Source organism: Lutjanus erythropterus, chromosome 2 (genome assembly GCF_056507025.1).
Source record: "Lutjanus erythropterus isolate fLutEry1 chromosome 2, fLutEry1.hap2, whole genome shotgun sequence".
In the NCBI taxonomy this organism is placed as follows: domain Eukaryota; kingdom Metazoa; phylum Chordata; class Actinopteri; order Lutjaniformes; family Lutjanidae; genus Lutjanus; species Lutjanus erythropterus.
The window spans coordinates 37,918,042-37,942,012 of record NC_139318.1 but is presented as its reverse complement, the minus strand read 5'-3'; the positions used below and the strand labels follow the sequence as shown (position 1 = coordinate 37,942,012).

The 23,971-nt window shown below is 40.4% G+C and overlaps 1 protein-coding gene and 1 long non-coding RNA gene across 2 annotated transcripts in view; one reads left to right on the top strand and one right to left on the bottom strand.

Annotated features, from left to right (window-relative positions):
• Positions 1–23,971, bottom strand: part of LOC146332080 (uncharacterized) — a 156,832-nt gene that overhangs the window by 42,580 nt on the left and 90,281 nt on the right. The gene's annotated exons all lie outside the window — the stretch shown is intronic.
• The window catches only part of LOC146332082 (plexin-A2-like), a 127,192-nt gene that overhangs the window by 65,185 nt on the left and 38,036 nt on the right, over positions 1–23,971 (top strand). Inside the window, exons 7-15 of the mRNA XM_084738945.1 lie at positions 1,880–2,033; positions 4,250–4,346; positions 8,876–8,990; positions 11,283–11,483; positions 13,848–13,944; positions 16,552–16,751; positions 20,797–20,948; positions 22,006–22,123; positions 23,470–23,606. Of these exons, the coding sequence (XP_084595071.1) occupies positions 1,880–2,033; positions 4,250–4,346; positions 8,876–8,990; positions 11,283–11,483; positions 13,848–13,944; positions 16,552–16,751; positions 20,797–20,948; positions 22,006–22,123; positions 23,470–23,606 (1,271 nt within the window). The remainder of the gene's footprint in view (positions 1–1,879; positions 2,034–4,249; positions 4,347–8,875; positions 8,991–11,282; positions 11,484–13,847; positions 13,945–16,551; positions 16,752–20,796; positions 20,949–22,005; positions 22,124–23,469; positions 23,607–23,971) is intronic.

Genomic DNA, 23,971 nt, shown 5'->3' with positions numbered 1-23,971 from the left:
GTTCAAACACGTGTACTGTGGGATGGCAGACAAGTGTGAAAAAAAATTAGGTGGGAGTTATTTTTGTGGCAGTGAGCTTCTCTGTCTGAATCTCTGATGCATCTGCCAAAAGGTTGGTTATATTTCCTAAAAGCTAAATTCAGGTTTTTTGTACAGTAGCCAAGAGCACAGAGGAGTGAAGTACAGTAGGAGGATTATTTTAAGGGAATAGTTTGTCATTTTGGGAAACACGCTTACTTATTTTTTTGCTGAGAGTTAGATGAGAGGATTAATTCCACTTTTGTGTCTGTTAAATATAGAGCTGAAGCCAGCAGCCAGTTAGCTTTTGCACAAAGACTGGAAACAGGGGAAGCAGCTAGCCAGTCCAAATGTAACAAACCTGCCTACCAGCACCCCTTAAGCTCAATAATTAAAATGGTATATTGCGTTTCATTACACCGTTCAAAACCAGGAGTGTAAAACCAACAAAATACAGTTAACAGGGAGGTTATGTGATGGACTGTTTCTTGGCAGTAAATGCCTGAGGTCAGTTTTGTTGTTTTTAGAGGTCAGCTTTTATACAGATTATACCAACAAAATTTAATGTGTTAATTAGCGAGCTTAAGAGGTGCTGATGGGCAGATTTTGTTCTTTTGGACAGAGCCAGGCTGGATGCTTCTCAGTGTTTCCACTATGTCCTGAGAATCAGGTCAGGATATTGTCCAAATGTGTCCTTTCACACAAGCAGCATGGTTGAATCCATGTCAGACATGTTTACACGTTAGAAATTATCAATACAGTTTGGGTGCTTTTGCACTGACATTAATACGAACCTAGTTTTGAAATTAACAAATTGTGATGGAAGCAGAGAAAGATGATAGATGCAAGACATAAGCAGACTCAGCAGCCGTACTTTCTCAGGATGGCAGAGTAGGGAGGGACATGCCTTCACCATCCTGGAAAAATATAACCGCCTAGCAGGAGAGACACTCCATGGTGCACTGCTTGCTGGACACACTTTTACTGTCCTGACTGTATTCTGACATTTTCACATCACAGAAGATGAAGAAAGGCATTAAAATGTGATATTAGACTCGAGTAGGCTGATATTGATCGGCAGATAGTCTGTTTGAAAACCAAATTACCAGTGGCTTCACAGGTGAGCAGCTGCACACCGCGCAGTGTCATCAACAGGCCCACTCACTCGCTCCAGACACCGTGCTGTTGTATTCACACATGAGGCTCACCTGCACTTACAACTAGGGAGCTAGCAGGATTAGGTCTGGGCCCAAAGAGCCGGACATTTGTGCTCACACATACAGCTGCTCTGGCTAGTTTCTAAATAATTGCAAAGTTGCAGCACATGTGTGAAAGGGGTTTTGGAGAGTGGCTAAGTTAAGCTGACTATCTACTGGCTCCAGCCCATTGATGCAAGCACACAGAGCAGAGGAGAGAAAGGAGTCAAGAGAAAGTGTGACGGTAAATGACAGCAAAGTGCAATAAAGACTTTCACGCTGAGCTGAAATGAAACAGGTGCACATAAATTAGGTAAATGACAAAAATAAAATATTTTGTTTCTTTTGGGGGTGGGTGGTCCTGTTGGGCAGCATTTTGTGTTGGAAGCTGGCTCTGACTGGTTGTTTTCGGTTCAGGCGAGGTGTCTTGCAAATACCATTAGGAGAAGCCAGAGGAAACTGTTTTTTACGTGTCTCATGTACTACTGTCTGGATATAGTGACAGGTTCAGCAAAAAGTTTTTATACAAATTACCAACTGTAGCTCATTTCTTAAAAAATACAATAAAATGTGTTATATTTTACTGTCAAAACACTGTCACAGTTTGTCACAACACCCATGCACCAGGCCAGTCTCATTAAATCTTCTCCCTCCTTTTCTTCCAGCTTCTGCTAGAGGTGAATAATGTTCCAGACCTTTCTGCTGGAATCACCTGTTCATTTGGCCAGCAGGCCCAAATAGAGGGTCACGTCAACGGGAACAGGGTTATGTGTCTGTCCCCGGCTGGGAAGGAGGTCCCGCAGATACCAGAAGGACAAGGTGAGCTCAGACATCATGTGTCAAAACGAACAAATCAGAAATGACGTTATACATCACGGCAGGGGTCATCAGTGTTTTTCAGATCATGGATCCCTGAGCTGATAGAGAGACAGAACAGGGACAGCTTACTTCATATACTGGATTAAATGTTTTCAGTTGTTCTCTCGTTAGTACTGCTAAGCCAGTTGTCGCATGGCTAATGTTAGCTGCATTAGCATAAAACCCCCTGCACTTTTGCTGGTGGTTTTTGATGTGGAGGGAATGTCAGTCTCTTGCTTGTGAAGTTACAAAACGTTCATTGTGGCTTATAATTGTGTCTGTACACTTGTGATGATAATGCCGCTAATTCTACAATATGTAATAATAACACTTAATCAATTATTTTGCCGTTATGGATAGGTGCCGCACAGTGATTTAGCAGGTTAGCTAGCTCACATACGTGCACAAGGATTCATGGACAGCCTTAATATGTCGGACACATGATGTGTATTTTCAGATACATTTTTGTGGGAAAAAAATGACTTTCAAAACTAACCAGAACAAAACAATAATTTGTGGGGAACACCTGCAGTAGCTCTGAGGACACCATGTACTGTGGAAAATCAATTCAGACAGCAAATGTGGCAAAAGTACACAGACTCTGTAGTCAAGAAGAAGTACTGATTCAACTTCTTTACTCAAGTAGAAGTGAAAAAGCACAGGCTCTGAAATGTATCCAAAATATAAAAGTAAAAAGTCACTGTCTGAAATCTATTCTGCTGGTCGTTTCCAGGCAAAGCTAAATGAACCTCACTTTTACTCTCGTCAACATGTCAAGACGTGTTTCATTTCAACTTGTTGCATAATGTCTTTTCATCTCATTAGTTTTGCATCTTGTTCCATCTTTTTCATCTTGTTATGTCTTTAATGTCATTTTTTGTCTTGTGATGTCTTTTCATTTTGTTAGTTGATTCACAATGTTTTTCATCGTTACACCTTTTTCATCTTTTTACATCTTTTACTTTGTTATTTTTTGTCTTGTTACATCTTTTTTTGTCTTGTTACATTTTTTACATAATTTTTCATCTTGTGACATGTGTTTGTCACGTTACATTGTTTTCAGGCGTTGTTTTTCATCTTGTTATATCTTTTACACTGTTTTTTGTCTTGTTATATCTTTCACATCTTTTTTCGCAATACCTCTGTTGTGTGTGATATGTACTGTTAGATACACCAAGAAACTGCCTCTTCTTTTTGTCATTGTTGTATCCATCCAGGTTGAAATCTGCCCTAATGTTGACAAGGCAGCGGGCAATGATGCAAAAATTGTTACATCTTTTTTCATCTTGTTACATCATTACAATGTCTTTTTGTCATGTTATGTCATTTTTAATCATTACATCTTTTTTTCGTCTTGGTATATCTTCTTCAACTTGTTACATCTTTTACGCCATTTTTCATTTTGTTACGTCTTTTTTTGTCTTGTTATGTCTTTTACGTCATTTCTCGTCTTGTGACGTCTTTTTGTCACATTATGTCATTTGTGTCTTTTTCATCTCTTTTCATCTGTTGTATGTGGTAGATACACCAAGAAACCGCCTCTTCTCTGTGTTATTGTTCCATCCAGTTATGTTGAAATGGGCTTAATGCGAAGATGCAAAAATAAAGATAGTCAGCTGTCAGGGAAATAAATACTCTAGGTAAAGTACAGATACCTAAAAAATATACTTGAGTACAGAAACCAAATATTTGTACTTAGTTACTTCCCACCTCTGAAGAATACGCAGGTTGAGGGTGATGCAAAATGTAAAATATCAATATTCCAGACAAAAACCAGCTTTCGTTTCAGATTGACCACCTTGCATTTTTTATTTATCCAAAGAGTTTGATAAGTGCCAAGGAGCAGTAGAATTTTCTCACTGCATACACAGTAATCCTTCAATTGAAGTTCCTGACTGAAGGTTTGCTCATGACAACAGCAATATGCCCTTGCAGAGACGCAGACACCAGGTGGCTCTTTACAGAAGTGTGATAAAAGTATTAACATTTTTTTTCTCATTTTGACCTCCTCTTTTCGCTCATTGTTTTGCGTCTCTCACCCATTCTTTTTGTCTGTCTCTCTGTCTCTCACCTCTTTTCACACTGTTCTCTCTCTCTCTCTCTCTCAACACATAATGTTCATTCCCTCTCTCCGTCCTTTCACTCAATATGCTCTCTCTGTCCTCTCTTTCTCTCAGACTGGGCTGGCGTAGAGCTTCGTCTGAACTCGAAAGAGACCGGTCAAATGGTCGCCAGTACAGAGGTGAAGTTCTACAACTGCAGCACGCATAAAACGTGAGTCCTGCTGCTATTGAGCCCCTCCCTCTTCCCCCCCCCACATTTGATTTGTTCAATAGATGGGAGAGCACAACTTAATTTGGGGCAATGATGTACTGACGCTCACAACTCCACTTAAGATCGGGCTGTTAGATAACCTCTGAGTTCAATTTATCTGTCAGGTTTCATTTAAATCAACATGATGCATTTGCCATGGCCTGTTTGTTTCGACTTTGCTTAAACTGGCAGTTTGTGGGCTTAATGCTTACAGCTTTAAATACAAATAACTACTGATTTTCTGTCAGACAGTCTTAAAAAAATCCAGCTTTTATAATACCCTAAAATTTTGCAAAGCATATATGCTCTTTTTTATGAACTACTGTATATATACTCACACCTTGAAACCTCCTGTTAAATCCACATTGTTCATGAGCAGCTTTACTGGTGCAGCTGAGTGTGCTTCGCTGTAGGCCAGCAGTCCCCAAGGACCCCTAAATAGATAAGCATTCGACTCACACACACCCACTTTTTGACTTGACTTTGTCCTGAGGGGCCCCGCCAGAGACTTGTGTTTGTTGTAAGATATGAGACTTGGATTTTTAGCCTTGCTCTGGTGCCTTGAGGGGAGATAAAATAATGTAAATTAAAGAGGACTTTATTTAAATGCTCATCTGTTTTTTTTACCCGGCCAATATAAGCTTCCTGGCTGGGCAGGGAGGCAGCTTTGATTTTGAGCCATTATGCTAATGTCAACTGTATTTACCGTTAACAGTAAACTATGACAAGAGCGTTTCTATCTGAATAACAATTACAAGCGCTGCTACAAAGGTGGATCTTGCAAAGATGAAGGCCAATTAGCAGCATTTGTCAGCTTTAAGTGAAGTCTTGCAGAGGCACACACATGCTTTGCTTAAGTAAAAGTACAAATTACTTGTGTCAAAAAAGGATTCTGTATTCAGTATTATGTATTGATTAAACTTCTTTACTCAAGTTAAAATGAAAAGGGACAGGCTTTGAAATAAACTCAAAGCATAAAAGTAAAAGGAGCCCTCTGAAGAACATTTCAGAGTTTTCCTCTCCAGTCTGTTTTGTCTTGTTACATGTGTTATGTCTGTCGGCCATGATATGCACTGATGGATACACCAAGAAATGGTCCTCTCTGTGTGTTATTGTACCATACATTTAGGTTAGAACTGCATCGGGGGGGGGGGTTATCAATGGAAACAGTGGGCCTGATGCAAGAACATTTTGTATTCTTGTCTTAAATTTCTCTTTTTTGTACAAAGGGCTCGTACGAACACACCACGTCAGATTCAACTTAGTTCGTAACTTCAGAAAACCATATAAATTATCCACCTGTGCAAATTTGAGCCGCCCCAATAATACCATATATGGCGACACTTCCTGCCCCATATGTCAGGAAGTGTTCATTCATGAAAATAGCATCAAAGAGTAGAAAGAAGAACTTTATGAGTTTGGAGTTTGACATTCTACTTCCAGAGATCCATAAAGGAAAAACTGTCATTTTAACAGCATCAGCAGTGGAATTGAAAGACCTGCTAAAGAAAAGAACCTGGAAAAGCGAGTGCTGTTAATGCCGTGTTACCAGGGCAGGCCGTGTTACCTGACATCAGGTAAACATAGATCATTGAATGAATGAGAGGCTTTATATGTAAATTTACAATTATATTATAATTTGAAATGTAGTCAAACAGGATAATGTCGACATAATTATGAAGTGCAATTTATTTTTCAAACTCAAAACGTCTTAAAACTAATGAAATATACAGTCAATAGTGAAAAATTTGTATCTGAAAGAAAATTAAAAATACAATAAAATTGGTGAATGACACAAATTCTCTTAAATCACTCGTACACATCACTTAAGAACAAATCTGTTCATACGAATGGTTCTTGTATGAGGCACACTGACATTGTAAAGGATATAAAGGCCAGTAGTTGGGAGGTTTTTGATATAAAACTTGCAATGATTTCAGTGCGTGTATCCGTATCCATAATTTAACAAAACTGTGATAATACTGATAACTGTGAATTTTGGTAACTATAACTGTGATGGATACATTTTTGTACTATTTTATCTCTATGCCACACTTTGCTAGTGGGTCAAAAGAGAGGACTGAGAAAGATTTTTTCTTTTGTCTTGTTTTTTTTCAGAAAATCCTGCCTAGTTTGCCTTTTTTTTTTCACTTTCTGTGAGTGGCACAGTAACAGCTGAGTGAGGCAAAATGAATATTTCCTTTCTTTTTTGAGGTGTTATGAATTGAACTGACATGCACTCTTAACTAACCCTTAACTGTGCCGTGAATTATACTGGACCACGACCACACAAAAACTGGATCCAGGGATATATATACAGTTCACTCTGGGAGGGAACATTTGATTGATGGTGTATTCACTGCCAAACCCAGGAAATTAGCTCACAGTGGATACACATGCCACATATTCAAAATGCTCTTTGACTGCGACATGAATGCCCCAATATAACCATATTAAGCCATTAGAGAGAAACAGTCGGAAGCTCATCACATCCGCCCCACACCAATACGGCCTCCATTAGCTGCGGAGTGACCCTGCGAACTCCTGTGATTAATATTTCAGACCAAACACACTCCTAACCTCTTCCTCCACCTCCCCCACTACCACCATCACCTCAGCATCACATCACCCTCCATAATTAATTATCCAGTGTTTGCAGCTCCCTGCCAGTCTGTTCTATTAATACCCAACCCCCAAAATTTCTTTCACACACACATACACACAAGCACGTACGTTTTTATGTCCATACTGGCCCTGGGCAGCTAATTAATATCAAAATTTAATGGTGCTGCACTACATTTATTGGCATTTGTAGCTGCAGTATTGGAGGGCTGCTGGAGGTTTTATAGTTTCCTCATGGTTTGATCTTATTGCATGGTCAAATTCACAAGAGCAGACTCAGATACTGCACAGATCTGTTTTCTGCACAGTGGTACAGCTCTATTATACACAGCAAAGTCTACATACCCCCTGCAGGAAATATGACACGTTCAATTTTCAGCTCTCCAATTGCTCTGTTTGGTATATCGACAGCTGTGCATCACCCACCTATGTGCTCTCATCTCTTTACCTCTCAGTTATCCACCCGCAGTTCAATCACAGCCCTGTTTGTTGAACGAAATGTGATTAAATCCAGTCTAATGGGGTTATTTCAGCACAAGTTTAATCCACAACTGACCGCTGGCAGCAGTTGACTGAATCAGAGCCAGAGATGTTGTGTAATTCTGCCCGTCAAATATTCAGATGTCACTTTCATTCTTGAGTTTGTCTACGATCCACGAACAGGACAGGTGACTTTAAAAATGTCGTTTTCATTACAGTCAAAAACCTGAAATATGAAGCAACATTATGAAAAAAAAGAACTCAATAAATTATGGAATGAAAAGCTCAGGCTGCTGTACAGAAATAAGGGTTCCAAAGGGGTTCTTCCTGAAGGGCTGAAGTTCTACCCAGAACCATTTACTTCTGGAGAACCCTTTTTTGAAAAAAGGATTTGTCAAGCATTCTTTCTGTCAAGATGAAGGGTTCCATTAACATCACTTTTCACCCAAGAACCCTTTTTAGAAGAAAGACTTCTTCAGAGATGATTGAAATCCTTGAAGAGGGGTTTGGAAAGGATTTTTTTTAATCCCGAAATATAAAGTGGTTCTCAGGAGAAATGCCTGGGTGGGTTCTAGATAAAACCCACTGAACATGAAAAAGGTTCTCAGTAGAATCGCCTGGTTGGGTTCTTGGTGGCACCCTTAGAAGGTTGACATATTCCAGACAGAACATCTAGAGAGAGTTCAGGGTGCAGCCATTACAGCACAGAAAGGTTCTCTGTAGAACCTCTCATATGGGGTTCTGGGTGAAACCTGTCACAAATGGTTCTAGGTATAACCCTTTATGTTGGGTTCTGGGTAGAACTCTCTTAAAGATTTCCAAATGACACCTTTATAAAAGGTTCTACCAGGAACCAAAAAGGGTTCTGCTATGGGGGACGAGCCGCAGAACCCTGAATGATTCTTGTTTGTATCTTTATTTCTAAGCGTGTGTATCAACATGCACATAGAGTGTTCTTGTCTTTGTTACATATTCTACATCTTTTCATACATCACTGTACCAGCTGCTTTAGAGAGCTTGAAGTGACAGGGACACTTGAATAGTTACTCTCCTGCCAAGACCTCGTGCTTAAAGTCATTTATTGTCACCCACAACAAAAAGACCATCATTCATGCCGTTTCTGCATAGAAAACCGGGGACATCTGATCTTTCCATGAAACACAATGACAAGATATATTCAGCAGAAAGCCATAATCCTTTATCAATCTCCCCTTTTTTCAAATCCTCTTCTTCTCCCAGGAAAGGAAGATGTAGATGATGGGTAGGAAATATAGAGGGATTCATCTTTTTGTTTTTTAACATACTGAGTGAATGCAGAGCAGCTCGGCACACAGCAGGTATGATGAAAATGTTGCAGTAAGTTGTCATGTGTTCATTTCGTCCTGCAGGTGTCTGTCCTGTGTAAACAGCACGTTTCGCTGCCACTGGTGTAAATACCGCAACCTGTGCACTCACGACCCCAGCAGCTGTTCTTTCCAGGAAGGCAGAGTTAACGCCTCAGAGGTATTGTAAAGTTACAATTTCATTAGCTGATTAAAGTGTAGCTTTCAAAAGCACAATTAATCTGTTCCTATGTGACAGTTTTACCTTGAAGGCACAATCCATGATTTAAATGTGAAAATATAGCCCCAAGAATAAACCAGGCTAAGAGCGCAGACGCACCGGATCCGTTGATGGATGTCAAGTTGTTGGATCCTATTCATCGTCTGTGGAGAGCGGCAGATCCATGATGGATAAGGCACATCAGTTGATGGACAAGTCGACGTATCTGAATTTGCATAATCACGACTCAACCTCAACTTTATGTAAATGAGTCCCTCCAGCACAATGCACCGTGCTCACGAAACTCAGATCAAACTGTCAAACTAGGCAGTGCTGATCAAATATGAGTCAAGATCCTGTCACTGAATTGCCTTTTGTTAAATGTTTTCAGCAACATTTTTAATAGTCTAATTGCCCGGCCCAACTAGCAGTGCATCTCACACCAATGTCCTCACCTAATTCTGTGTGTCTGCACACTCTGCAAGAGTCGACAGCCATGCTAACATCTCTGTAGATTGTATTTAGGCACAACGGTGCTTGAGAAATAAATGCTAACGCCAGCACGCTCACAATAACATCACTAACCTGCTGAGGTTTTCTGTTTAACATATTCAACATCTTAGTTTACTGCACAGGTTCTCAATGTTTTTTAGGCCAGGGATCCCTTGGCTGATAGAAAAACAGAGCAGGGACCCCCTACTACATATCATGCGCTGAATATTTCAGAACTTCTCTCATTTGCATTTATCCAAAGCTGTTAAGTCAGCAGCAGTAATAGCATGGCTAATGTTAGCTGCGTTAGCCTCACCTGTGGTTTCAAAGGTGGACAGTCTGTCAGAGTCTCTCGCTTCTGAAGTTACCAAATGATCCATGTGGCTCAAAAGAGTGTCTGACACTTGGGATAACGATACAGCTAACTGGCCAATATTCTTCAAGTATACAAAAGTTAGCTAACTAGTTTGTCATTATGTAGGTAGCCTTTTGTGAATGTTGTTTAAATTAAATGTTTAGGTTTTTATTATGAACAGGCTGAGTTATCGTTGCTAATAATAAGCTGGATTCATGTTAATGTGTATTTTCAAAACCAAAACCAAACAAAAGAACGTACACATTACTCATACAAACTTATGTAGCTAGATGAAAAGTAAGAGGATCACCAAAAGAGAGAGATGAATGTCAATAGCAGATTTCATGACAATCTGTCCAGTAGTTGTTGAGACATTTCATTAAAGCTCATGATCGAATGAAAAGGAAAAGTTGGGACATTAACAAAGTCATTAGAAAGAACTGTTGAAGACACAGGGTTTTGCATGTTAGCAGGCTAACAGTTGCTGATAAGCACTAATAACAAAGCACAGCTGAGACTGATGAATGTCATTAGTTGCGTAAGAAGTGACCATAAACCAAAGTTCTGGACAAACTGGCATTTTGACCTCATGATGGCACTAGATGAAAAGTGAAGAGGATCACTAGAAGTTGTCCTGAGAGACATAAATGTCTGTACCAAATTTCATGACGATCTTTCCAATGGCTGTTGAAATGTCTTGTTAAACCTCAACGTGGCATTAAAAGAAAAAGTGAGGACATTACCAAAGTCATTAGTATTCATTATCTAGGGACAATGAAAATCTACCAGATTTCACGGCAAACCGTCCAAAAGTTGTTGAGATACTTCAGTCTGGACCCAAGTGATGAACTGACCAACTGTCATTGCCATCAGTGGAGCCACACTGCAAAGCTGGCTGAAAATTACTGAATGGTCCGTTAAGAAGCTTACAATGCTGCACAAGAGTTATTGTTACTATACAACCGAAGATTTGATAAACACATTGACAAAAAGTCTGATATAATCTAAAATAGTAGTATATGTTCACTGTTCAATGTTCACAACAGAGCAGTCTCACTGTCTTACATAAAGTTTACTGTAGTGGAAAGTCTGACATGTAGCACATGAATGCAAATTACATTTGGATTAACGATTTACTTGCCCCATTAATCCCAGTGCTACATAATTCCTCCATGTTTATATAACATTCACATGTATTAACACAGATTACAGAGACATAGACATAAACAGAAGGATACACAAATAGATACTAGACAGATAGATTCCTACATACTGTAATGAAAATACTACTTATGTATTTTGCATGAGTAAAATTAAGGGATTGCACCATGAACAGCATGATAAAAACTATATGTTTTATGACTGCAAGAGGTACAGCTATGTGTGTTTGTGTGTTGTTTTCACAGGACTGCCCCCAGCTCCTTCACTCTGGGGAAATTCTCATCCCGGCCGGCGAGGTCCGACCCATCACCCTGAGGGCCCGAAACCTTCCCCAGCCGCAGTCAGGCCAGCGGGGCTACGAGTGCGTGGTGCACGTGCAGGGTGTCAGCCACCGTGTCACAGCGCTGCGCTTCAACAGCACCAGCGTGCAGTGCCAGAACAGCTCGGTATGACCTCAAACCCTCCCAGTGGGAGTCTCGCAGCTGTCAAATGAGGCACACAGCTTGGATGCTGTGTAGGCAAGGTACATAGGGTACATGAGTGAATACCGCCTGAGGTGCTGAGCATACTGAGCAGAAAGTAGAGGAAAGGGAAAGTGAGAGTGATGGGGAAAAGTGCAACGCAAGTGAGAGAAAGGAGGAGAGTAACAGGGAAGGAAGGACGGAAGCAGAGGAGAGGAATAGTTTTGTAATACCAGAGAGCCTGAGATCCCTGGTGCTGTGTCGACTAAAGAGCCCAGTATTCGCTAGTTCAAGCCACTAGTTGACAAGTTGCATGTTTATGATATTAATTTAATTATTTAACTCTATATTTTTGGGTCACAAAGTTATTCTCCCGTTAGATTAACAAAAGCAGTAATGACTCTGAATATTGTGGAACGACCAGCAAGGAGCCTGAACATTTTGTTAATTTATTTCAAAACACAGGAACAAATAACCTCCAACTTCACAAAAACAAATACTTGAGGACTTACTGACATGTTGGATGATGTACACTCAGAAATTACCTCACTAAGTTAACAAACTCCTAAATCGCTTCACACCTCCTGTCCCTGCATCGACCTGCCGTGTCTTCACCGACTCCGGAGTCAGAGTCGTGGTAGGAACCACTGTAACGTTAAATTGCTGCTGTACTTGTATTCCCAGTTGTCACACGGGCCTACATTGGTCGCGGACACTGTGTCCCAGTCTAATAGAACTGCTCCCTGAGCTAACTAGCTAATGGCAGCTACAGTACAATTAGTAGCAGTGCGACCTTGACTATAGTGTTACAAGAAAAAAGGTCCATGTTGCAACAATCCCCTAGGCCAAACGGCGCGGCACGGCTCCCAAATGGAGTTTGAGCTGTTTTGTGTCTCACTGCAACTCTGAGAGATTTGACTGCCTATTGATCGTTCATGCAAGGTAGTTGCTTGAACAGCGGTGAGTACAGCCACTAACAAACCTTACAGTTTTTAAGGACATGCCTTATTGGAAAGGATCCTCTCCTCCCATTCTCCTCACAACTTCTGCATGTCACTACCCTTAAATGAAGGGTCGCCTTAAAGACTTTGGAATTGGACTTTGGTTCTGCGAGCAAATTTGTTTAAAACTCGTATTTTTTCCGTCCACTTTTAACAACGAAAGCTGAGAGATTGTACTCGGACTCTAGTGACCAAAACGATTACAGACTGACTTGTGAGTCTAGGAATGGAAAGGAGAGGAATAGTCTAGTGATACCAGACAATCAGGGAAGTAGCTGCTTGATCTACGCCCCTTACATGTTTTTAAGGACACACCTTACCAGAAACACTGCTCTCCTGCTTTCTCTACAGTGGTAAGCACATGGCCTATACATGTCACCACCCCCGTATGAAGAGCCAAAGACTTTGGATTGGCTCTGCAGTGGAGATTGTTTCCACAGTTTTAACAATGAATGCTGAAATTTTTTTTTGCTAATTTTGTTGTGGCTTACACACATCTACCATCTTTCATCTTACCACACTTGATAATAGTTCATGTAACAATAACTGACTGGCAGTCACAGCTGATATGCACTAAATCTTTTGAGTTTTGTTTTTAGTTTTTTAGATTTGAGCCACTATTACTTCAGTTCTGGCACGCAACAACACAGCAAGATTACAGTTTCGCTTGGTTATGTGGCCTACAACTTTGAGGTGATACGTGTTTTTCCTTTGTTTTGCCTTCAGCGAACAATGTGACGCAATCATTACATCAGCTCTAAAAGGGGCTATTGAGCAAAGCGTTTAAAGACTGACTTGTGAGTCTAGGAGAGCAAATCAAAGCAAGGCAAGAGAAAGCAAATGAAATGAAAGGATGGAACCCATGACTTTAATATGACCTTCTTTCGTAAACTGGATATTGTTCGACTAACATCTAGGTGTTCACAAAGCGTAAATGTGATGTTCGCAATAGACAGTGACAAGCCTGGGATGAATACAGGGGAGATTTTGGGCAGTTTCTGTTGCAGAATGCAAATCACAGGCTAAATTTCAATGCGAAGCATACCTTGCTACTCTGTGACAATGAATGAAAAGGCCATTTTCCTCAGATGTGGATGATCGGCCACCCCAGCCAGGGTTTGCGTCCCCACATGTCAAAGAGGAGAGGAGCAGACAACCATGGCAGAAATGACAGATGGTTAAAAGCCTCGTCTCCCTGCTGCCCTTTCATCCTCTCATTTTCCCCCACTCTGTCTTTCTTTGTGTCTTTTTTTTTCTCTTTACTCTATCCTCTGACTCTCTTTGACTTTCCCTCTCTCTCAGGATCCACTTACTGCGCGCTCCCTCACTCTCTGTTTCTGCTTTTCAGTACATGTACGAGGGTGTGAAGATCAGTGACCTGGCAGTGGACCTCTCCATCGTATGGAACGGCAATTTCATCATCGACAATCCTGAGAAGATTAAAGGTGCCTCTGCCATCCATCACTGCCAGGCCAGAGAAGTGTAAAGCACTCAATCCACAGGGGATAGATGGGTCATAGAGATCACTTCAAGGCTTCCAAAGGGCCCTGAGAGAAAGTTCACAATAGCAGGGAATGTTATCAAAAAGCACCCAATCACTTGTGTGCCCGCAGGGATGAAGGGTGAATCTTCATATTTGCTCAGTTTGGCTCACACGGCTGCTCTCGTTTTCCTCTCCATCATCATGCAAGAAAAAGGTGTCACTGTGGGGTTGTACATTAAAAACATCCCCATAGCAAAAGATGTACATGGCCATGAATTTTAACAGGCCTTGTCACTACTTATGTAAGTTACTTTATATGGGCATAAATATAGGCGACTTATAGGAGAGAGGATGTGAGAGACAGACTTCAAAGAAAGGTTTATTGGATTTACCTCAGCATTTTTTTTCTCAATAAGAAGGAATATAAACAAACAGGCTTCTTGTGAATTTTATTGAAGTGCATGGTTGTGGCCGGTTATTTTGGAGTCGACTGTCAATGCCTCCTGTTTAAAAATTGGTTCTGATTGGTTGATCAATTTGATTATATTTGAGCGGTTCATTGAATTGTAACAGCACTCCCTGCTGGTCCAATTTTTGTTGTGTGTTTACAGAACATTTTTATGTCTGACATTCGCTTTCCTTTATTTAAAGAGCCCATTAAGTCAAAATCAATAATTAAGTGTTTTTTATCACACATGTACTGCTCTGTATACCAGTATCTGTCCCAGCAATGACAAAAAGTTGTTTTGTAGATATTTTCTGACATTTTAATATTCTCAGAGTTTATCTTTTCCTGGAAAATGATGAACATCTGTTCATGACTTATCCTGCACTCGAGGGCATTACTAAACTTTCGCTCCATGACACTGCCAAAGCATGAGAGGAGAATACATCCATTCACTGGGGCAGACTGCAGTGTTTCCGCGGTCGGGCCTCGCTGTACAAAAGCACAGCTTTCTAACTTTATTCACTGATTTGATTGAAACTGGATTATATTTTATGGACAAAATATTTTCTAGTTTCCCCTCTGATGTCTTCCGGCTGCTCAGCTTCAACTGTCCGCAATTTAATTACAGAGTTTCCTGATGGACGGATATAGATAGATAGATAATACAAACAGAACAACAAATACAAGGCACAAAGTATAACACAATAAAGCACCAGAATATAAACAGAACCAGATTATTTGCGGCTACTTAACTGATTCATCTTCAAAAACTGTTTCCGTTTGAAAATGATTTAAAATGATCCAAGTCAGGATGCAGTTTGAGTTACACAGGGAAGGAATTGCACATGTTGTTCTCAGAACAGAAAAGGCTGTTCTGTCCAAATGATGATTTATATCAAGGGCACCAGAGTGGAACCACAGGGTCACCGAGCAACAAAGGAGCCTGATGTAATGTAGGCATTTATAGGTCAGTTTAAGATAAACAAATTGAATAAAATGATCAAAAGTTAACATATTTAATTTCTTAAGAACATGGTGATGATATGATTTTAAAGCAAAATTTTATCTAGAGGCATAGTTGTTTTAGATGCTGTTTGTGGCCAAGTTAAGTTACACAATAACATAAAGGGACCGTTCACCCCAAAATCAAAAATACGTATTTTCTCCTCAGCCTGTAGTGTTATTTATCCATCTAGATTTATTAGGTGTCAGAGTTTTGGGGAAATTGGCCATAGAGATACCTGCCCTCTCTTCAATATAATGGTACTAAATGGCACTCAAAGTGTCAAAAAATACATTTGAAAACTCAACAGCAACGTCTCTCTACAGAAATCATGACCTGGTAACTCAAGTTAATGCAAAGATCTCATTGTGAGCAGCTTCATGTAGAAACTACTTTATTTCTGCAGTAGAATCTACTCTCTTTCTACTAGAAAGAAAGTAGGTCCGACATGAAACTGCTTAAGACAAGGTCTGTGGATTACAATGAGCAATTGGGTCATAATTTTTAAACACTGACACTGGTTTTTAGTTTTTCAAATATTTACATCTTGCGTGACAGCGCAGGAAGTAAACACTGCGCACTGTTTAGCTGTAATATAAGAAAGACTGTAACCAGGCAGCGGCCATTTCAGCTCTGGTTTCCAACGGAGGCTCCTGAAACTCAAATCAAACTGTGATACAAGGCAGTGCTGATCAAACATGGCCCAAGATTCTGTTACTGCATCACCTACTTCTCTCTTAAAATGTTTTCATAAACATATTTTAGAGCATTGCTTAGTTGTATGTTGTTGTTAATCACCAGCCACCACGGGGAAAATGGACACAGGAAAGACAGAAAGATTCGCATGCATGAACACGCACACGCACCAATATGCACGTGTGGCCGTCTCAAATAAACAGAGAAGCTTGAATAACAACAGAGGGAGTGTGACTTCATTCTCTGTCCAGGATGCCATTACTACACTATACTCGTATCTTTACATACCAAACAGTTGCATGAAATGAAAGGCAGTGTTTAACCCATTAAAAGCAGTGATATTCTGTCTTTTTGGCTTCAAACACTTTAGTACTGGCATGTGAACTTTTAACTGACCAGATATCCTCTCTGTCATCCCACAGTGCACCTCTACAAATGCAGCGCCCAGCGGGACAGCTGTGGCATGTGTCTACGGGCGGAGAGGAAGTTCCAGTGTGGCTGGTGTAGCGGCGAGGGCCGATGCACCATGAAGCAGCACTGTCCTCCCATCTCTCCCTACGCTAGCCGCTGGCTGAACCTTTCTGCCAGGAATGTCAAGTGTACCAACCCACGCATTACTGAGGTCTGTTTGTTTGTTTGTTTGAGCTGTTGCCCAGTCAGGCTGTTAGTCAGTTAGGCTGTTAGTCAGTCAGTCTATTAGTACAGACCACTTGCTTTCAATCTGGGATCTGGGGACAAACAGGGTCACCTAAAAATATTTTTTAAAAATTACTCAAGGGGGTTTCCCTCAGACAAAATCCTCTCAAGCTGGGGTCCATGGTCTAATGTGCATTATTGGGGTTTTTGACCTGAAAAGGCTTGTGAATGCCAGTATTAGTCAGTCAAGCCACCGAGTATAAAAACATAGTTTATTTAAACTATACAAACACAAAATGTGGGTTTCTTTTCCCGAGCAATTTCCTGGAAATGTAGTTTCATTAAGAATAAGCATTTACACATTTCTCAGGCTTAGTCATCATGCCAATTAAATTATTTCAGAAGCTTGGGTTTCTTAAACTAAATGTTCCATTTGTTTTGTCCTACAACATTTCAGGAAAATGAAGTAATTAAAGTTTTAAGTCTTGAACTGAGAAAACCAGCTGTAAGCAATCATGACATGGTAGTCATTTATTCAGAAACTTTGAATTTGAAGATGGAAGGCAGGCAAAGTCTTGTTTCAGGTCTCTCGTTAGCAATAAAAAGCCAAAATCACTGAGTGACTGAGGTGCGAGGCGTGTCTGACAGAGAAACAAAGATGAAGCAGTTTGTTACAGCAGCTGAAATGACTTTATGTCACTCTGCTCTGGCTGCCAACTCAGTAAATAAGTGTAACCATAGTACCATCAGACTAACAGTGAAATCTAATTGGTAGAACACAATTCGAGGAAACAGTTCACCCCAGATTCAAAAATACATGTTTTTCTCCCTACATGTAGAGCTATTTATCAACCTAGATCGTTTTGGTGTGTTTGGCACTTGACTTTTGGTGCTCAAAGCATAAAAAAATGTTGGTTTCTTTCTACCAGACAACATCCACCAACCATTTTACTGCGCAAGCTAGCTGAGTTGTGCTAACATTACAGTTCAGCCAAGGAGGATGGCATTAATGTTTACATCTTCCGCTCAGGTCAGGATAAATGGCACTACAGACCAGAGGAAAAGGAATGTTTTCTTGATTTTGGAGCGAACTGTCCCTTTAAGATTGTTTGCTACTTTATTGTTGCATGTGAAATATGGTAATAAACAAGATTTCTTGAAAATTATATTGGATTTACAATGGCGTATGGCTTCTACAAGATTACATACCATAGTTTTGTTCCTATGCATGTATGGTTTAAGTACAACTAAATTTCCTGTGGAGCTTATTAATAGTCTTTACTTTCAGAAGCCACCGTTTGAGTTCTATTGTTGTCTTTACTGGAAAATCTTTTGGGCAGAAGACTGTCATCAAAAGCCCACTGCCCAGAAACATTCAGTCACAAGCCTGTTTCTTCAGCCATCTGTCTATCTGTACCTCTTACTATCAGAAAACCAGCACATCTTGTCTGATATTCCTGGTAGTCAAACGCAGACACTAATTTTATCTGTAGCCGCCTTTCCACTTTCCCATCCAAGTGTCTGTTTACCTGAGTCTATCTCACATTTTATCCCACGCCAGCTGAATACCTTGAGTGCTCAGCAGCTAAACGAATTCAGTTTGTTTAGAGAGTGGTGATGGATCTTTTATGTCACAAACTCCTGTTCATTCTCTTGAATGAGGCGCAGTGGGTCAGGCACAGAGATGCGAGGCTCTTCCACTTCAAAGAGCCGCGAGCCTTTGATGTCCCTGTCACATTATTAGTGTTTCTGAAGGAGCTGCAGCAGAATGAATCAACTACCGAGTGCTGCTCGGGAGTGGAGGGAGCATTGCGCCGACATCGCTCCTGTTCTGCTCTGCAGGTCCAAAGGTTTTCTGCTGGGATGGTTAACTTTATGCTGGAAAAGACTGTGAATAGGTTTTTCAAGGTTTTTTCTTAGTCACTGCATTATTCATTAAGGTTTGTTTTGAGTTACAGTGGATTTCAAGGCTTTTTCAATAAGCCCCATCCGTATGCGAGTTATGTAATTCACACAGACTTAAGGCGAATATAGTTAATGTTTACATAGAGCTTACACAGAAACTGCGGTAAGTCGCGTCAAGGTAATTTTCTTTTAAGTAAGTCTAAGTTTGTCTTTGAGGAAACTCAGTCATTCAGGTCGTGTCAGTCAAAGGCAGCGGGACTTACTTTAGATTCCTGAAAGAATCTAAAGAATCAAGACTCTAAAATCAGCCCAGTTTCCTTTTACTCAATTACCACTGTGTTTCTCAAATTGGGGCACTAGTATAATTCCTAAAATAATTAACCTTACCACAATAAGTTCAATAAAAATGTAAACTTAAGTTTGATTGAAACAAATTCAATATTCCTTTTCTGTATAATTTTTTGGGCTTTTTAGCCTTTATTTGATAGGACAACCCAAGACAGACAGGAAATGGGGGAGAGAGTGGGGTGGAGACATGCAGTAAAGGGCCACAGGCTGCAAGAAACTCATTGCTGCTGCTGAGGACTAGAGCTGAGTAATATATCAATTATATCTGTAATATTCAAGTACGAATTAATGTGCGATATAGCAGATGACCATATCGTTGTATGTAGCTTTCAGTCTTTTTTCACAACTCGCTGAGGGCCAGTTATTTTAATTGAAATATATATTGTATATCGCAGAATAGCATAAAAATATCAAGATACAATTTTTAAGCCATGTCTCCCAGCCAAGGACCAAGCCTCCGTACCTGGGGCGCACGTTCCACAAACTGAGCTACCTGAGTGCTGAGTATTCGTATTTTTAATGCAATCATTAACTGATGATAACCGTCACCTGTCTTAAAACCTCTCAAAGGAAGAAAACAGTAACAGCTTCACCGTGAGCAGGAAGCCAGTTTCGATATCGTCAAAAATGAAGAAAATGCATTTTTGTGTGAAATGTAGCAAGCGAAAACAGAGAATATGTTTTCACAGGATTCATGTCAACAAGCTGACACTGATAGCGCAGAGCTGTATTGTACCTCTTTATATACACCTGTCAGTTTGGTTTCTCTTAGTACATCTGACATTATGACATCCACGTCTTTTCCAATTTTTTACCCAGCAGTTGAGGTGTGATTTTATCTTGGTGACTTGGAAAGAAGGTTACGTCCAGTGCAAGACAAAATCATATTTTGTGATCAAATAATGTATTATATTAGACATAAAATGGTCCACCTAGAAAAAACCCAACAACTTTTACTTAAACCATACTATTATGTTGTTAAGGAGAAGTATTTTACTTTTGTGTAAAGCATATAATTGAATTGGAAAGGTTGACCTGGCTTACATTAAGGTTACACAATTAATTTGAAAGCAATCAGAGTATTACATTAGAACATTAGTACGTCTCATTTAAAGCAAATGTGCTCATATGACTTGTTGACATGAATTGAAAGTACTTCATTCATTTGTATGTTACAGAGTGAAGCAACTTTTCTAAAGTTAGTCCAACAATTTTCTTTTTTCAGTCTAGGTTTTCTCGTTATCAAAAAATGTTTTGCACTTGTGAAGAGGTACTTGGCTGAAAAAAATTATTTCACAGGGGTAACATTATTGATAAAAGTTTTAGCACCATTGGTTTACCCAGTTTACATTCTGAGGGCCAGTATTTTTGTGATGAAGTAGCCAGCAATTGATTCAGTTGATGAGACTCGCATTTCTGCCCAGAGCTTTTACCAAATTAGAATTTCACCATAATTGTATTCCTCTTGGATTGGAAAACCATTCAAACCATGCAACTCTTAACTGAAACTGTAACAAATTCTGTTAATTTGGAGTTGGACTCTCTTTATGGCATATTATTTTCCGAGATGGGGAACTCTGGGATTGTGTACTATTGCATTTAACTGAAAAATCAATTTAGAAAATCAGTCTTTTACAAAAATTGTTGTTGCATTGCAGATTTTACTATATTCAGTATCAATACAAAGCTGTGCTCAGTTATGAAGGGGTGTAAAACAAATGACGACCTGGCACTGCCTGTCTTCATCTCACTATCATATTCTCTTCCTTGCGGTGTAGGTGAGCCCAGTGGCCGGACCTGTGGAGGGAGGCACACTGGTCACCATCCAAGGCCTGAACCTGGGTCTGTCCTTCTCTGAACTGGAGGGTAATGTGGAGGTGGCGGGTGTGCAGTGCACCCCACAGGAGGAGGGATACATCACTGCAGAACAGTAAGAGAGGCTCCTCCCCTCCCCTGTCCAGACACACATGGATTTATACTGTACTGAACATAGACAGTCTGTACAGACGCACACATGAGAAAATAAACATGCAATATCTTTTCCCCTCTCACACCATTTTTCTCGCAGTCACTAGCACATTCTATGAATAAGCCTGCACCCAGTGATGCCTCATCAGGTTGTAGGATTGTGTGGGGGGCTTTGCATTGCTCTGGTGCAGTCAGAGCCAAAGGAAGAGACAGTCTTTGTGTCGTTGTCGTTATGAGGCTGTCGGCACAGCTGTAATTGAAATGCGCTGCATGTCGCTGACTGGAGGGACAATCTGTTAGCCATGTGTTTCTCTCACAGCCATGTAATGCGATTGGGCTCAGGCTGCAGGGACTTTATTTATATCCTTGTAAAAAAGAAAAAAAAGAAAAAGAAAAGAACATGCCAGCAGAAAATTGGAAAACTCTCGTGATGTATGAATAGAAGGGCTGGGCAGGGACGATTCATTGGGTACTCTTATTGTATCGGGGAACGCAGAGTTCCTCGTGCATTCGGCAGGGCCATTCATTTGGCACACACAGTGCTTTAAAACATGGCATTACAGCTGTTACAACCATTAATTTCAGCATGGGGTCAGTTGCTATAATGACTTATTCATGGTGCACTTTATCTTATTGACCTGACAGGCAATACTGATTTATTGAAGAAACCCCTATGTTGTCATGGCAACCGAAGGTAATGGTGGGTGGCAATCGTGCTGGAGATGAGGAGGGGTGTAGTTTATCATTTGAGTTATATTGCTGTTATAGGTTTCCCATTAGGAAGAAAGATGACCCTCTGTATTGACCCACAACTTCTATGAAAGTCTGCCTCAATCACACTGGCCAGTAGAGGCCATCTTCCCCCGGTGCATCCCATAACAAATGTGAAACAGTGCAGTGATTCTGCTGCGTGTGTGAGTGTGCGTGGTTTGTGTTATTAATTGTATGCATGATGAGCTGTTTCCTGTCTGTGTTTTTGTGCACCCACACTCATGCATTTGTATCATTTGTCGTGACAGGATTGTGTGTGAGATGGCAGCGGCTCCTAAAGGAAGTGCACCAGGGCCAGTGAAGCTGTGTGTTGGCGAATGCAGACCAGAACTACGCGCACAGTCCTCGCAGCTCTACTCCTTTGTGGTAATTCTGATACTGAAACACATTTATTTTGTCTGTTTGTTCTGTTGCATTTTATCTCTGGTCCGGTCCGTGTTCACGCTGACTTTTTACAAAAGAACCAAGAGGAGTAAACATGAAGTTATATAAACGGACGAGTGACATGTAACTACTGATTGGACACTTTTGGTGATTGCCATCCCGTGTCATCACGACCCATGTGGGGAAATCAAATTCCAGTGGCTGGCAGACATTTATGCAGCACTTTACTGAAGCGTGGATTTGTGTTTTCTGCTGTCATAAAGAGCTCACAAAGAAATAATCCATTATAGGCATTATTTAGCAAATCGACTGCATGTTATGAATAATGACTAACAGGTAAAGGCAGGACAAAATCTTGTACAGTAATGAGTCAGGGCTCATTACCGTGAGATCACTGTCACACATGTTTTAATGGACTAAATGAACTGACAAAGAACATGGAGTAGGATACAAGCACAGCAGTTTTAACCAGCTTGTGATCTATTAATCATGGAAAATACCTGCACTGACATGCATAAAGTTCAATAATAAGACTGCTTTCTGAACAGATTTTGTGAACAGCAGATGGATTTATTAGTAGTTTAGTGAGGGAAATCATGCTAAAATCACATATCTGCTGTCATAACATCCTGTGTTTGGTTCATTTACTTTCACACCACAAATAAACTGCACCAGAGCCTGTCTGGAGCCGGACCAAGTCCGATCTTTTGGCCGGTCTTGGTCCAGTTGTTTGGTCTGCACTAGGTTCGTGCTGCATCTATATTTTTAATCCATCAAATCTTAGGTTATACAGTATTATTATGAAAATCATACCATTGAGGTTTCTTTCGTGATATACTGTAGTACCTTTATACCACCCAAGCCCGGTCCGCACCAGGTTCCAACAAGCTAGAGTTAATTAGGTGAATGCCAGGCTGCTGCAATCACTTACAACATCCAGTAGATTGTGCATAAAAGAGTTTATCATCATTATGAAGTTGTTTGTAATGATTTATTCATTGTGTGTTGCTAACTGAAAGCATGGTGTGCTTCGTTACACTCAAGCTAAGAAAGCTTTGTGCTTGCTTCTGAAGATACACTGTATTCTTTTTTAAAAAATCTTTTTTGACAGGGGTCATGTTTTATGGCTTTTTCTCTAAATAAGCTCTTTAGTCTACCTTTTTTTTTTTTTTTAACAGTTTTGTTGTTAACTTTTTAGTTCCACAGTGGCTCATTCAGCCAAGGCCACAAGAACAGGTCTTTTAAGAATCAGACAATTAATGAGACATATTGTATTCTTTGTTTGACCTATGTTCAATGAAACATTGATGAATTTTGGTTCTCCACAGACCCCCTCGATGTTGGCTCTCACCCCAGGCAGAGGACCTGAATCTGGGGGCACCAAGGTCACCATTGTTGGGGAGAACCTGGGCGCTGGAAGCACCGTTAATGTGTACTTTGGTAATCAGACGTGTGAGCTTTACAGGTGAGTCTGATGAAGACGTAACCTCCTGATGTCTGCCTCTGCACAATATTAAAGATTTAATCTTGTCTAATCCTTATGTAACACAGGAAGAGATCGCTCTGTTGAAAGAAGCACACTTAAGATAGATTTAAGTGTCTGTGCATTAAATGAAAAGTCTTAATAATGATGTGTGGGGTGACGATGAGACCCACAGCAGTAGGTATTGTTCTCTGTGTATTTATAGATATCTATTTAAAGTTCAAAATGCCTCCTCACATGGTAGGAGTCAGGAGGGTGAGGCAAGGGAGCCATTAGCTCGAGCACCCTCTAATTACAGTGTTCCATCCCTAATGTGTCTGTAACGAGGAAGAGATGGGACAGTCTAT